The sequence below is a fragment of the Puma concolor genome, chromosome D4, assembly GCF_028749965.1.
Source record: "Puma concolor isolate L17-30 chromosome D4, mPumCon1.1.hap2, whole genome shotgun sequence".
Classification (NCBI taxonomy): Eukaryota; Metazoa; Chordata; class Mammalia; order Carnivora; family Felidae; genus Puma; species Puma concolor.
The window spans coordinates 91451157-91466391 of NC_141679.1; the positions used below are offsets into that span (position 1 = coordinate 91451157).

A 15235-nucleotide genomic window follows, 5' to 3' on the forward strand; every position below is an offset into this window, starting at 1 on the left:
TGCCCTGGTTTTAGGGGGCAGCCACCCCTTCCATGGAACAGGCTGGCCTGGGGGGCCGTGACCATCAAGCCCTGGCTAAGGCCACTTAGTTGCGTCAGCCTGGGCCTCACAGCCCCGTCTCCCACCTGCCCCTGTCCAGGGAAGGGCGTGCCCGCAGTGGGAAGGGGACCTCTGAGAGTTGAGGGAGGAGCTGGGAGGTTCCAGCTGGCAGAGGGCCACACTGCCGGTCCTCACCTGCAGCTGGGAGTGTGGGTCACTGCCCTGACCCGAGGTGAGCTGCAGCTTACAGAAGACCCAGGCGAAAGTGCCCTCCCTGAAGCCCTTGGCCTAAGCTGGGCCCCACTGCGCCCCTGGGGGCAGCGATGGGGCGCCTGGGCCTCTCGCCTCCTGCCCACCTTTGAGGGCCCTGGGGGGGCTGCCCTCGGGAAGGCCACTTCCTTTGGCCTGTGGCCGCCCTCCCACACTGGGCACCATGCCAACGGGGAAGCCACTGCGATCACATTCTCTCCAGAGAGAGAGCCAGCCGGCTTCTGGGAAGCCAGGGGGAACCACAGGCGGAGGTCACCCCAACCCCGAGCGGCACCTCCCACGCCCACGCCCGTCAAAGAGCCGGGACACGAGGAGGTCCGGCCTTTCCACCGAGGAAGGGAGATTCCTGAGACAGAAAAGCTGAGCCATAGGCTCACTCTCCCTTTCCCTGCCTGGAAGAGGCGTCAGAGAAGACAGGCTTCGGGGACCAGCTGTCCCCCCGCTGGACTGGGGACCCACCACCCAGGCACGTTCTCAGGGCTCAGAATGCTTCCTGCAAAGGCCGAGGCTCGAGTGGAAGCACCTGCCCTTCTCCAGGGTTTCTGAGCCACAACTCGGCCCAGCTGGGAACCAGTCCGTGTCCAAAACACCCAGGTTGGTGGCAGCGATTTGGAGGTCCCCGTGCAGGACCCACCCGCCAGAGGGCACTGCACTTGAACTCCACATAGCACCTGGCTCCCAGCGGGGCTCCGTCAAGTCCGGCCCTAGCAGGGGCCTCGGCCAGGCAGTCGCACCGCACCCCCCGCCCCCTTCCCGCGGGGCCAGAGAGCAGGCCCTGCACTCAGCCACCCGCCTCGCTGGCAGAGCAGCTGGTCTGCGTGTCACAGGGTTCCTGAGCCCCTCCCCCACCCCCTGGGGCCCCCTTCTGAAGCCAGTGGGGGGTGGGGGGCAGGGCCGGACACCGAGAGGGACAGACTACCCCTGTCACACAGACACAGGGCTGCTCTGGCCCCTTCACGTAGCAGCCGCCACAGACAAAACCAGACGCTCAGAGCAATGCCGAGTGCAGGCGCCATTGAAACCATCTACCAAGAGACAGAGGGCCAGGTTCTCAGGCAAACTGCCCCGGAGCCTGGGCAGAAACTGGCAGATGGGGGGGGGGGGGGGGAATTTGTTTCCGGCTCCTACTCCCTTCCAGGGACAGAGAAGGAAAGCAGCCAAGCCCGGCATCTGCCCCCGCCCCCACCCCTCTAGGGCAGGAAAGGCAGGGCCCTGGAACCTGTGGGTGACCCTGGGCCACCCTGCTGGCAGTGTGCACAGCACGCAGGCCCAGGAGCAGGCAGCCTGAGAGGGCAGGTCTGTGGCGAGGGGCCGGGGGGTTCCTGGGGGAGAATGAGAGCCGCCCAGCAAACAGCAGGTGTCCTGAGGGGAGGCTTCTGTAGGGAAAAGATGCCACAGGGATGGCTGTGTCCTTGGGGGGCCAGTGTCCCCGGGTCCCCGAGACCCAGGTGGCGGCCATGCCCCACACACTGTCTGACCTTCCACGGCTTGGCTCAAGTCGGGGGAGGGGGGAGGGTACCCCCAGGCCCCGGTAAGCGGAGGCCGGAAGCATGGCACCTCTGTGCCTCACCCTCTGCTGTCCCTCTGAGTACAGCTCAGAGCCCCAGGGACAAGGAGAAATGGCCTGGGTGGCATCTGGTCGTGTGTCACCTGATCAGCCTTCTTAGGGTGACAGGCCAGCAGGATGCCTGTCCCCAGCTGACTTCAGGCCAGGCCCCACTCGCTCAAAGGAGAAAAATGGGGTCGCCCGCCCCTCCTCCTTTGGGATGGATCTGAGGGGACCTACTGGTCTTTCCCCAGCCCTGCCATCTGTCCCACAAGGTGGCCGGGGCCCACACATCTGGAGACATCACGGCACCTTCATTCCAATCGCCCCTCTGCCCTCCTTGGGTATACGTTTCCCGTGGAAGCCACAATGAGGGGCCATAAGGGGCCTCCAGACCCACAGGGGCCTCCACCTCGGACTGGATCCTCCTAAGAGACCTGGTTGAGGGCTGGGGCGGACAAAGAAGGGCCCGAGCTTGTACCACAGTGTCCTCCTGTCTCCTCTTCAGGCTACACATGGAGACCCGGTCACACTCAGGCAGGGTGGGGGCCGCTGCCCAGGGCCACTGACTCACAGAGGTTACCCCAGGCCCTCACTGGACACTGACCGGCACCCTGCAGCCCTGGGCACAGGAGGCACCCGCCAGACCCCAGGGCACTGCCTCTCGTGAAAGGCTCTGACTTCCAGCTCTGCTGAGCCTCTCTGGCCCTGGCCTCAGTGAGCTCATCTGTGAAATGGGAAAAAGAGCAGCAGCTTCCTACAGGGCAAGAGTGGGTGTTAAGAAAATGCACGCAGCATGCCCAGCTCGGCGCCTGGCCCGTGAAAGCTCCCAGGAAGGGGGACAGGTGGCACCCAGGAAGCGGGACAGGTGGCGCCCCGGAAGCGGGGACAGGTGGCACCCAGGAAGGGGGACAGGTGGCACCCAGGAAGGGGGACAGGTGGCGCCCAGGAAGGGGGGACAGGTGGCGCCCCGGAAGCGGGGACAGGTGGCGCCCAGGAAGGGGGGACAGGTGGCGCCCAGGAAGCAGGGACAGGTGGCACCCAGGAAGAGGGGACAGGTGGCGCCCCGGAAGCGGGGACAGGTGGCGCCCAGGAAGCGGGACAGGTGGCGCCCCGGAAGCGGGGACAGGTGGCGCCCAGGAAGGGGGGACAGGTGGCGCCCAGGAAGCAGGGACAGGTGGCACCCAGGAAGAGGGGACAGGTGGCGCCCAGGAAGGGGGGACAGGTGGCGCCCAGGAAGGGGGGACAGGTGGCGCCCAGGAAGCGGGGACAGGTGGCACCCAGGAAGAGGGGACAGGTGGCACCCAGGAAGAGGGGACAGGTGGCGCCCAGGAAGGGGGGACAGGTGGCGCCCAGGAAGGGGGGACAGGTGGCGCCCAGGAAGCGGGACAGGTGGCACCCAGGAAGGGGGGACAGGTGGCGCCCCGGAAGGGGAGACAGGTGGCGCCCAGGAAGGGGGACAGGTGGCGCCCCGGAAGCGGGGACAGGTGGCACCCAGGAAGGGGGGACAGGTGGCGCCCCGGAAGGGGAGACAGGTGGCGCCCAGGAAGGGGGACAGGTGGCGCCCCGGAAGCGGGGACAGGTGGCACCCAGGAAGGGGGGACAGGTGGCGCCCAGGAAGGGGAGACAGGTGGCGCCCAGGAAGGGGGACAGGTGGCGCCCCGGAAGCGGGGACAGGTGGCACCCAGGAAGGGGGGACAGGTGGCGCCCCGGAAGGGGAGACAGGTGGCGCCCAGGAAGGGGGACAGGTGGCGCCCCAGAAGCGGGGACAGGTGGCACCCAGGAAGGGGGGACAGGTGGCGCCCCGGAAGGGGAGACAGGTGGCGCCCAGGAAGGGGGGACAGGTGGCGCCCAGGAAGGGGGACAGGTGGTGCCCAGGAAAGGGGGACAGGGCGCTGTTGCTACTGGGCAGTACCCAACAACCAGAGCCCCCAGGAGCTGCTGACAGACATTTAGCTGGAAAACCCTGAGGGCACCTAGGGAAACCTGGAGGAGAGCCAGTACGGAGAGGGCAGGTGTCCTAAAACTGCCCGAGCCAGCCCTGCAGGCTTCGGACTTTTTGGCGTTTTGCTCAAATGCAGGAACCACAGGGGGAGACAGATCAGAGGGCCTGATCAGCCCTCCTGGGATCCAAGGCTCCTGGGACAGTTTAAACACGGCACCCCACACCCATTCAGAGTGGAAACTGAGGATCTGGGCTGAAAAGAAACAGGGACTTCTCAAGTTCAAGTCCTGGTTCATCTCTTAGACCATAAGCTCTAAAAACTGTGGGAGAAGAAAAAGGCCGCTGTGTGCGGCAGGGCCCCGCCTTCAAGCTCTGGGTGGGTGTCCTGCACCCTGAGTCTGAGGACACAGACAGGACTGAGTGGGGGACCAGAGGTCAGCCCTGGACAGGGGCGAGCCACAATCCCGCCCGCCCCCCCCCCACTGCAGCCGTAGAGGCAAGGGGACCTTTGCTGGGGACCATGCAAGGTGCCCGGTTGCCAGGGCAACTGGGGAGCTTGGGGACCCCAGAAGCTGGGGTTTGGGGACCAGCCTCGTGGAGCCCCCAAAGAGGCTGTCCCCAAGAACCCTTGCCATCAGCCTGAGTCCAAGTTACTCATCAGCATTTAAAGAGGAGGAAGTTTGGGGCGCCTGGGTGGCGCTCAGTCGGTTAAGCATTGGACTTCGGCTCAGGTCATGATCTCCCGGTTCGTGGGTTTGAGCCCCGCGTCGGGCTCTGTGCTGAGAGCTCAGAGCCTGGAGCCTGCTTCAGATTCTGTGTTTCCGTCTCTCTCTCTGACCCTCCCCTACTCATGCTCTGTCTCCCTCTCTCTCGAAACTAAATAAAAAACAATGAAAAAACTTTTTAGGAGGAGGAAATGTGCCTTGAGCGGGGAGGGGGGAGGGCGCCCCCAGCCTGGCCCTGCCCACCACCCATCCTTCTGTCCATCCGGGGCCAGCTCCTGATTGTCAGGTCAGCAGGCCACCACAGACCAGGCCTTTGAGGGAGTGTAACTGGTGACAGCTGAGGAGGAGGGGGGCCTGGTCCCGAAGGGGGTGCAGGGCAGGGCCGGCTGAAGGTCCAGTCCAAGAGCGACACCACCAACCACAGCGCCCAATGTCTGCGGGCACTTGCTGGGTGCCGGGCTTTGCACACACTCCTCACGTTTAGACCCCGCAACGCCTCACCTGACGCGTAAGGGAAGAGCTGGGCAGGGAACTTACTCAGGTCAGCAGCCAGGACGCGGCGGCCGGCCGGGGCAGGGATTTCAACCTTGGCCTAGGACCCTCCTGGCCGGGCCTGGCCGCCACCCTGATCCACTGTGGCTGCTGCAGTCACAGCCTCAGAGCAGAGTCCAGAGAGGGGAAGGCCTTCTTTAGAGGGCGCAGCCCGTCGGGGATGGCGGGGCCCGGCGCCCACACCTTTCCACGGAGCGGGTGGTTGGTTGGGGCTCCTGCCGCGGGGCCCTGAGGTCAGCTCCAGGACCCAGGCCTGAGAAGCACCACGCCAGCTGCATCAGACAGCCGTGTGGCCCAGTCCAGGGCCCAGGCACTCCCCTGGCACCTTGTCAGACCACACGACCGTGGCAGTCATGACCTGCCTGGCTCTGACACTGCATCGGGCACCGTGGGGACTGCTTACCAGGCCGCCTCTCTCAGTCTCCACCTGAACCCTAGGGGAGGAACCGGTATCAGGTCCATTTTCCAGATGGGCAACCAAGGCTCAGGGATGGGGAGCAGGTCTAGGGTTTCGAGGGGTCGAGCTGGCACTGCCCCGCAGCTCTCTTCCCTAGAGACCCAGCTCTGGACCAGCACGCACGACGCCGTCCCCCGGTTCAAAAGGACATTCTGCCTCCAGGTGTGACTGGCCAACCAACAGTTCCCCAGGGCGGAGAGGGAAATGCCGAGGCAACACCCACGCCCGAGAGCTCCCCAAACGCGGGCCCTTGAGCCTTATGTCCCGGCCCCGCTCACCAACCAGTCTCCCAGCCATTCATCTGCTCGCTCCCAGCCAGGGGATGCGGGCCCGGGACAGCTCAAAGTTCTGCTGCTCCTGCCCGAGGCTGCAGATTTCTACTCCCATCCCCTGAGAAGCAGAGTGGGGAGTCGCTTCGCTAGAGCTGTGTGTCCAGGAACACGGCGTCTCAGAGCCCGGGAGGCCAGAAGCCCGAGCCCGGGACAGGGTGGCCACAGCATGGTACTGAGCCATGGGAGCTATCCGGGTGGCCGGTCAGCAGCCCCGGGAGCCAGTCCTCGACTGCCTGGGGCCAGCGCGGGATGACTCCAACCCCTTCTAGCAGCCGTGAAGGCTGGGCCTAGAAACACACGTCTGACTCCTAGGTTGAGGACGGAACGGAGCCCCGCCGGTGAGCAGTCTCACCTCGGCTGCCCCAGGGAGGCAGCTTGGCAGAAGGCACGAGGACCTGGTACCAGCCAGCCTGGGCCCCCCCTTCCTCCTCTCCTGGGGTTCATGGGGGCCCAGCAGGTGGCAGTCAGTCCCCTCCTGAACTTGATTCAGCCAACAGCCTGGAGCCTGCTCCCTCTGAGTTAGCTAAGGAGCCCTCCTCAAAGATTGCAGTGTGCAGATAGAGACTCCCTCCCACCCAAGGCTATGCCTCTAGGGCCTCCGGTGTCAAAGGCAAATGAGCCCTGGGGGTGAAGCTGAAGAGCTGCACAAAGCTGATCAGGAGACCAGACAACCGGGAAGGAGGCAGGAGACTGGGGGTGGGGAGACTCTCCTATTTATTTCTACCAGAAGAACAGAGAAGCCCTCCTCATTCCGTTCCATCCAGACTGTGCTCAGGTCTTACCGTCACATGGTGTGGGTCAGAATTCCATCTCTGCCACTCACTAACTTGGGGCGTTTGTGCAGTCTAACTTCTAGGACCTCAGCTGTTTCATCTGTGAAATGGGCAATCGATGATCCTGGCAGCAAAGAGAAATGCTGCCTGTGTGTTACTTAGCACAGGGCCTCCCACAAAGCGCTGGCTGGCTCGTATGAGCTATGACTTTAAACCTTTGGGGTCCAGCTGTGGGCTCGCTCCTTCCTAAAAGCCCTCCCCGGGTTTGCCTTCTCTGGTCTAGAAGCATTGCTACCCCTCACTTGCCCAGGGGCTTCTGAGCTGCCTGGACGTGGTTCTGTTCCCCTGACAGCTCCGCTGCCCTCCCCATGAACTTATAATTGCCTCAGCAGTGAGCTCTGCCCTATCCTTCTCTGATCCTTGCGGTGGGCTCTCAAATACAGCAGGCCCCCAATAAACAACAGCCCATATTCAAATCCTGGCTGCGCGTCCTCGGCTGGGTGTACGTTAAAATCAGGGACCTCATTTCTCTGCCTCCCTTTAGCTGCTATAAAGTGGGGCTGGCTATTACTCTGCAGGGTTGGTCAAAGCCAGCTGGAGAGAGGGGTGGTGCCTGCAGCCAGTACGTGCTGCACCCTGAGAACTCCTCCCTGCCTGGCCAATGTCGTGGCCTGCCCAGAGACGAGGGCATGGGCCAGGTGACCTCCAGAAAGCACAGAACTCCTCAGGCCAAGCTGGGGGCAGCAGTGACTTGGCTTTCTCGATCACGATGACGAGTGGATGCCCAGATGTGCAAGGACATCTGGCAGCCCAGAGAGGGAGGGCCTGGGTGGAGGCGTGGTGGGGAAATGGGGGTTGGGGGGTGGGGTTGGGAGGGGGCAAGCAGAAACTGCCTGGTGGTTTCCAGACAGGACAGGGCCACGAGCAGGGCCGCTTCGGCTCTGGCTCGCTACAGAGACCAGGAAACCAGCCCCAGGATGGTGGTGGTGGGGGGGGGGGGGGCGCACTGGGTTGGCAGGAGGGACAGGGACTTCCCTGGCCCCCCTCCCTTCGGCCCATGGTAAATGGTCATTGTGTTTGGTTTCCGGCAGTGGCCTCCTCTTCTGCCAGGACCCTGGTTTTCCTGCCCCAACCAGAAGCTTCCCCTTTGATTTCTAAACAGCGGCCATGGCCTGGATCTCAGCGCTGAGGCCGGGTGAGGGAGAGTAGCAGCTAAAGAGGGAGACAGAGAGGGGGAGGGGAAGCAGGGAGATGGAGGGAAGGCAGACCCTGGGCAGGGGTAAGGGCTCAGATCTGCCTCTCCCTCGGTTCCTCGACCCTCCAGGATGCAGATGGACAGGGAGGGAGGCATAGAAGCCGCAAAGGCCCGCCCCACCCAGGCCAGGAACCTGCCCGGCCCCTGTGCGCACGCACGCCGGACCCTCCCAGCACACAAAGCCGGAGCCACTGCCAGACATAATGAAAGTCAGATGAGCACTGGGCTGGTGTCAGGCCTCCCACCCCCACCCTCCCTGGGGGGCTGCTCCAGCCGCCAAAGAAGACTGGAGCTGTGGGTGGATGAGGGTTGGAGGACTCGCCTGGCCCCGCCATCCGCCAAGCTCAGGAGGAGTCTTCCAGACCCACAGTCCCCTCAGCGAGCTCCCCGCCCCATCTTTCCCCCATGCGGGGCACGGAGACACGCTTTATCCTCGGGCAAATACCCATCTAGGCCCCATCTAGGCACTGCGGATGCAGAGGCACAAGATCCAGGCTGGCAATCTCCAGCAATGACAAGGTACTGTGGCCCTAAATGATGGAAGGGGAGGGGGCGCCAAGGGGGAGGGGCTCTAACCAGCAGGGGGCTCAAACTTCACTCTTAAGGCTCTGGCTTGGCCTAGATGTACCCTGAGCCCCGGGACCCAGGGACAGCCTCTGTCCAGGCCCCACGCTCAGGCAGAACGGGGCGAGGGGGCCCATCCCTGGATTCTGCCAGACTCTGCTGCAGAGTCAGGTGCACAGTCAGGTGGCAGGTGGAGACCCCATGAGCCACTGAGCCTCACTGCCCAGAGCACACCGGAAACGAGGAACCCAGCCCTCACCTAGGTATCCCCAGCCCCCTTCGTGGCAGGCACATGACCCTTCTCTGAGCCCTCCTAAATCCTTATGAATTCAGGGTGTCGGCATATTTTCTCGTCAACCAGAAACGAGTCACCCCTTCGGCCTGAAACGCCCTTCTCCCAACCTCCCTGCCTGGACACCTAGAGGCACAGTTGGGAGGCCTGCCTGTCTGCCCTCCACCCTGCTTCTCGGGGCAGCTCTGAACATCGGATCCCTGTCTGCCCCCAAGGGGTGTTGTCTGGAAGGCCCTTGTGGTCCCAACTGCCTGGGAGGACTCTGTCATCCTAACCACTAGTTCACCTCCTGCACCGCCGAGCCTAACCGCCGGTGCAGGCCCAGCCCCTGCTGTCAGAAGTTCGCAGACATAAACAGTGACAGCGCGCGGGAACAGATCTACCTGGGCTGCAGGGGGCGCGGGACTGGCACACCTAGAAGCTCGGTGGGGCCAGGTCCCGGGACAGATGGTGGCGGTGGGGGGAGGGGGGAAGCACGAAGTCTCGGCTCTGGCCCCCAAAGCGTTGGACCTTTTGTGCGGCAGCCCCCACGCCCCCCTCGCCGCCCCGGGTTTTGTGCGGAAGGCCCCTCCCCGGCCCGCTCACCCACCTCCAGGCGCGGCAGGTCCGGGTCGAGCTGCGTGAAGCTGTGCAGCACCACCGGGCAGCTGTCGGGGCCGCCCACCTCCAGGCGCACTGCGTCCCACACGCTGCGACTCCGCCGGGAGCCCGGAAACAGCGGCTCGGCGCCGCCCGCAGGCCCGGCCGCCTCGGCCCACATGCGCTGCACCATGAACGGCTCGCGGGCGCGCGGCCGGCCGGCCGGGCCGCGATACCCGGGGCGGCGCGGGCGCGGGGCCGGCCCGGCGCGCGGCGGCGGCGACGGCGGCGGCGGCGGCCCGCGCGGCTCCGCGCAGCCTGCGCTCTGCGCCGGCGGCCCGGCCCCGCGGAGGTCAGGCCGGGGGCGGGGCCTCGGGGCGGGGCCGGCGGCGCGGGGGGCGGGGCCGGCGATGCCGGGGGCGTGTGTATGTGTGTGTGTGCGCGCGCGCCCTCGCGAGCCTGCCCTAAGCGTGGCCCGGAGTGCACGTGCTGTGCGTGCCGTGGGCCCGCGGTTAGGCGCCCTGCGTGGGCGCGTGCGCTGGTGCAGTGCCAGCGTTGTGTGGGCGTTGAGACTTGGTCGAGAGGCCCTGGTGTCAGACCTGCCTCCCACGAATTCCAGTTAAGGCTAGCTCTGTGGCCTCGGACAAATTGCTAAACCTCTCTGAGCCTGTTTCTGCTTCGGGAAGCATCGCAGCGGGGAAGTCCTGCACAGCCCTCAGCCGCTGCCTGCGCCTGGCTCTGTGCTCCTGAGTCCTGGAATGGTAACTGTGCCTCCGGTACACCCGTGCGTAAAGTCCTCAGTACTGTGTGTGTGTGTGTGTGTGTGTGTGTGTGTGTGTGTGTGGTGTGTGGGGACAAGCCCTGTCCTTGCGGGGGCCGTTGCTGCACTGTCACCTGTCAGCCCTGGCAATGCTACCGACCTCCCCAGAACCGGTCTCCCACCGCCGGGCCTCGCTTTCTCTATTTGTAAGAGGAGAGGGAAGGCCAGACTGCACATTCCGTAAGCGTATCGTGTGTACCCACTGTGTGCCAAGCCTCAGCTATCCACGGATAGTGGGGCCCCCGGCATGCCCCACCCACACGGCAGCTTGAACACCGTCCAACCCTGAAGCAAGGCCTCGACAAGGACTGGCAGAAAACCATCCGGCAGTTTCTATGAAGGGTATTAAAAAAAAAAAATGCTCATGCCCTTTGATTCAGTGATACACTAGTAGGAATTCACCCGAAGGAAGCAATCAGGGGGAGGGACGTGGGTCTCTGTCAATACAAGCTTATTTATGGAAACGTCGATTACAGCCGTGCAGAACTGGGGCACCTGGGTGGCTGAGTCGGTTAGGCATCCGACTCTATTTCAGCTCAGGTCATGATCTCATGGCTCGTGGGTTTGAGCCCCGCATCTGGCTCTGTGCTGACAGCATGAAGCCTGCTTGGGATTCTGTCTCCCTCTCTCAGAAACAAACAAACAAACATACACCCGGGCTCCCGGGTGGCTCATTCGGTTAAGTGCCCGACTGTTACTTTCAGCTCAGGTTCCGATCTGACGGTTTCGTGAGTTGGAGCCCCACATGGGGCTCTGTGCACTGATTGAGCAGAGTCTGCTAGAGTCTCTCCGCCCCCCCTTGCCCCTCCCCTGCGCGCATGCACGCTTGCGCGCGCGCGCCCTCTCTCTCTAAATAAATTTAAAAATTTTTTTAAGTTAAAAATAAATAAAGCAAGATGGGTAGATTTAGTTTGGGGTGGAGATCCCTAGGAGGCTGTTTAGGAAGCTTCTGGGCTCTGCCACCAGGGAGGGCGAGAGGTGGGTGGTGCGCATTTAGAGGAAGGAGGGCCTCAAAGAGCAACAGAAGGGTGACCTGCTCACTGGCCCCTGCCCTCTGACTAGCAACTCCTCTTCCCACTCCTTCCCCTGGGGCCACGCTCTCAAGGCGCTGCTGGGAATTCCGGGCTAATCCAGCAGGGGCCTGCCCTCACTTATCTCTCTGCTCTCTATCTCCTTCTCCCAGGGAGGGTCCTGGAAAGCGAGCTCAAGCCCATTTTACAGCTGGAAAGGGGCCCGTGCAGGCCAAGTGACTCAAGGGGGTTGGGGGATTCCACCTGCTCCCAGCACGTCTCCAACCTTGAAGGTCCAGGTGCTGGGGTTGGGGCCCAGGTAGGTTGGAGAGGTGAGGGGGGGGGGGATTCCATCCCGATACCACCTGCCCCCAGCACGGCTGGAGGGGGGGATGGGGGGGGTGCGCTTCACTCGACCAATCTCTCTGGTTCACATCTGTCTGTTTTTACAAAGTCCCCTTCCCTGCCTTGTTCACCCCCACTTTGGGGCTCCCCTCAGGGGTCCTGGCCAACCTGCCCACTGCTCCAGCTGCACGCACATGAGTGTGAACACAGGCACGTGCACACACGCCTTAGCTCCCAGGGTGCTGGTGTAGCACAGGACAGGTTCAGACGCTGAAATACCTGGGTTTGAAGCCCAGCTCCACTTTTCTCTTCCTAAGTGACTCCTTTACCTGTGGGCAAATCACCTCCCCTGCAACGCAGTTTTCTCCCCTGCAAAGGGGGCATAACTAATGAGACAGCACAGGTGAAGCACCTCACAGAGGTGCTTGGTGCCCCCGAGTCAAACGGGCCAGAGACTCTGCCCCACACGGTCAGTGACGGGGGCCGCGAGTCACGGCGCACCTCCCGCATGCAAGACCCTCTCCTGAGCCCCGACGCGCCTCCCTTCCTAATCCTGCCCCAAAGCGGGGACCTTACCAGGGCAGGGGCAGCCCCAAAGCGGGGAGGTGCTGCCTGATAGAAGAACAGAGCCATCCACAAAGTGTTCCTGGCAAAAACTAAACACGCATCCAACCAGGCTTGTGTGTGTAACAACCGTTTTGGGGAATTACAGGGGACAGGGGACCACGTTAAACACAGCCCTTGAGGATGCAATCCACAAACTCCAGACTGTGGGAATCTCGACGGGACAAACCACCCAGTTTCTTCAACAAATGCATTTCGGGGGAAAAAGTAATGGGAAAACCACAGATTAAAAGAAAGGTAAGAGACATCACCGAATGCAACATGTGGGTTTTGTTTAGTAGGGCAACTATTATAAAAAAAAAAACAAAAACAAAACCTAAGGGACCACTGAGATTACGTGAACCCTGTTGGATATTTGATGATATTCCGTATCATTTTCTGGGTGCGATCACGGTATTGCAGTTGCTATTAGAGTAACATACTGGGATTTTTACGGATAGAATGACATGCCCGGGATTTGCACAAGCCTTGTCTGCTGCGGGGGACGGTAGGGCACGGGGGTGGTGAGCGGAAACAAGAGAGTCCCTGCCTGGAGTTGTTAGAGCTGGGGATGTGTTTATGCACTTTCTCCATTTTTGTGTCTGTTTGGAATCTGCCATCGTAAAAGTTAAAAAGAAAAAGGACAGAGTTTGAGACTCACCCTCAATGCATGCGCCTAGGGCCTCACTTTGGGGGCCACGGCAGTGGGCGGCTGGGAAACTGAGTCATACTGCGCACATGGGGCTCATGGCAGCCCAGTGACCTTGGGTGGGTAAAGACCAAGGTTATAACCCCTGCCCTTGGAGGGTCTGCTGGGAGAAACAGAAAGAGCACTGTAGAAAGCGGGGGTGGGGGGGTGTTAGAATCGGGGCCCTCCTTTCATCCCTCATCCCGCTTGCAGCTCACCCCACCTCCTGCAGTCCCAGCTTCCCAACCTTTCCCTGGGGAGTGCACCTGCCCTTCCCCGGGGGTCACAATCAGCCCCCAGAACAACCGTATGCTGTTCAGACCGTTCCACCGCCAGGATGCTCCCCGCAGAGGAAGCTTACAAGACGGGCAAAGAACTGGCAGTCAGGGGCTGGAGGCAGGCCACATCGGCCCACACGTGTGTTTTGTTTGGCTTGCAAAGTATTTTTACATTTTTGAGCCGACAGTAAAAGGTCAGGTGATTTCATATGAAAATCCGCAGTTCTGGCTTCTCCCGTAACTTCAGACAATCTGGCCACATGGGGTCTGTGTTCCTGGGCAACCGGAGGCTGGGTGGGGGCTGGCGGGCAGCTGTCCCCTTTGGGCAGGCCCTGTGCTTGTGGGTTTGCCACAGACCCCACCGGGCCTTCCATCGCTCCCTGGCTTGGAGAACCCCTGGACAGCCAGCCGCCCCCAGTCGAAGGGAGAGGGGTCCAGAGGCCAAATCTCTGGGGCACTTTTTCCTTCCCGCTGGTCTTGACCCTTCAAAAGTGCCCCCGCTGCCCTCGGGGCAAGCCAGGCTCACACAGGACCGCTACGTCCCCGGCACCTCAAGCCATCCCCTGCCAGCCACCTGGCCCTGCTTCCTACCCACTGCCCACCCCTTGCCCTCCCTGTACACGGAAGGGGATTCATCAGTGCTGCTCCGGTGGTCGTTCACATTGAGACCCGGCCCTGCCCCTGCACAGGGTCTCGGGGAACGGGGTTGGGGCCTAGCTGCAGCTCTGGGGAGGTCTCGGCGCGAGAATTGGGCTCCAGGCCACGTCCAGGCGGCCACGCAGGCCTTGCCCGTCACCGCCTCCAACGTGGGCTCAGCCAAGGCCACAGAGGGCGCTGGTGGCCTAGTGAGAAATAGCAGCCAGGTACCCAGATTTGGGCCGGCCCTCAGTGGAAGAAGACCTTTCACCTCTTTCTGAGCAGGTGACCACCTGTGTTTTGCGGTCTATATTTAGAGCCTGAGGAGGACACGAAGAGGGTGTAGCCTGGCCAGGCTCCTGGGTCATTTCCCGACATCAACGTCACTATTCCTGGCCTGCCTGGCTCCCGGGTTGGCCCTCTGTGGGCGGGTGAGCACGCACCTTGGCAGGAGGTGACACACCTGGGCTAAGAGCGTAGGCTTAGGCCCACCTCCTCCGTCACTGGGTTCCTGGGAACCTCCAGGGGCCTCCTTCTCGTCCTCCAAGTCCTCCTCCTCCTCCTCAGGGGGAGGGGGTTTCCCACAGGCTGGAGGCCGAGCTCCGGGTTGGTCAGGAGGCGGAAAATGAAGCATCCAAACCTCCCGGAGACCATCCTGGGTGGAGGGGTGTGATATCACTGTCACCCCCAGTCTCTGACCTCACAGGGCGTTACTGTCCCGGGGCAACTAGAACAAAATACATCATCGCCTGGAGCCACGGAAACGGCCCAGGAGGGGCAGGCCGAGGGTTCCAGACCAGCCTGGAGCTTGCTGTGGGGCCTCCCGGGCCTCCCCAGGAAGTGGGCTCTCGCCGCTCCTGACACTGACTCCCAGGGTGTCGGGGGGAGGGGGGTCACTCAGAGGAGCACAGGGCAGCCGGCTCACCCTGATAAACAGCACCCACACCGGTGGGAGCCAGGGGCCACTCTGACAACGGTCCCCCACTCCTGGAGAGTTTGGGGCCCACCACCCCAGGGGTCGCTGACCCCTGACACTTCTGAAGGCCACCCAGCCACCCTGCGACGGCTGGAGGTGAAGGAAGGAAGGAGGAAGAGGCAGAAAGAGACACAAGTAGATGGAAATGCAGACAGAGACCGCAGGGGAGGCCGAAACACGGAGAATCACAGAGAGGGGAGCCCTGGGAAAGGAAACGGAGTCGGAGGCCGGGTCCTGACCCTCGCAGAGCCCGCGCACACACGGCCGAGGGGGAGCCCCGTAGGTCTGGGAGACTCTCTCTTGAGATCTGGAGCCTAGAGTTGTGCTCGCCCCTGCTCTGCACCTTCCCGGCCTCAGTTTCTCCATCAGTAGGATGGGGTGATAATAATAACGCCACCACCGGGCCCTCAGGAGAGCGGATGATAAAACAATGCCCAGGAGCCCTTGGTAATCTGAGAAGCACAACAGGAACAGGAGACGCTGGACGCACGGCTCCCCGGCAGCGGCCGCCCAGGCAGGGGGTTGGGGGACAGGCCGGCCTGGGGGGGCC

The 15235-nt window shown here is 62.7% G+C and overlaps 1 protein-coding gene and 1 long non-coding RNA gene across 10 annotated transcripts in view; one reads left to right on the top strand and one right to left on the bottom strand.

The window, feature by feature from the left end:
* The window catches only part of RALGDS (ral guanine nucleotide dissociation stimulator), a 40117-nt gene that overhangs the window by 14920 nt on the left and 9962 nt on the right, over positions 1-15235 (bottom strand). The window contains exon 1 of one of the 7 annotated variants that reach the window (XM_086684401.1): positions 9340-9582. The exons of 4 other annotated variants lie outside the window; for them this stretch is intronic. In XM_086684401.1, coding sequence (XP_086540527.1) covers positions 9340-9522 — 183 coding nt within the window. In that variant the 5' untranslated portion in view covers positions 9523-9582. Of the gene's footprint in view, positions 1-9339; positions 9583-15235 lie in introns of those variants that run through there. 2 more of the 7 variants (XM_086684405.1, XM_086684402.1) reach the window with 2 other exon arrangements.
* On the top strand, positions 9759-15227 carry LOC147575122 (uncharacterized). 3 transcript variants are annotated; one of them, XR_015243164.1, is made up of 4 exons: positions 9760-10113; positions 11333-11478; positions 12217-12365; positions 13028-15227. It is a non-coding gene; the product is annotated as an uncharacterized LOC147575122 (long non-coding RNA). The 3 variants fall into 3 exon arrangements; XR_015243165.1 differs by having other exon boundaries at positions 9760-10090; XR_015243166.1 differs by lacking the exon at positions 13028-15227 and having other exon boundaries at positions 9759-10113; positions 12217-12459.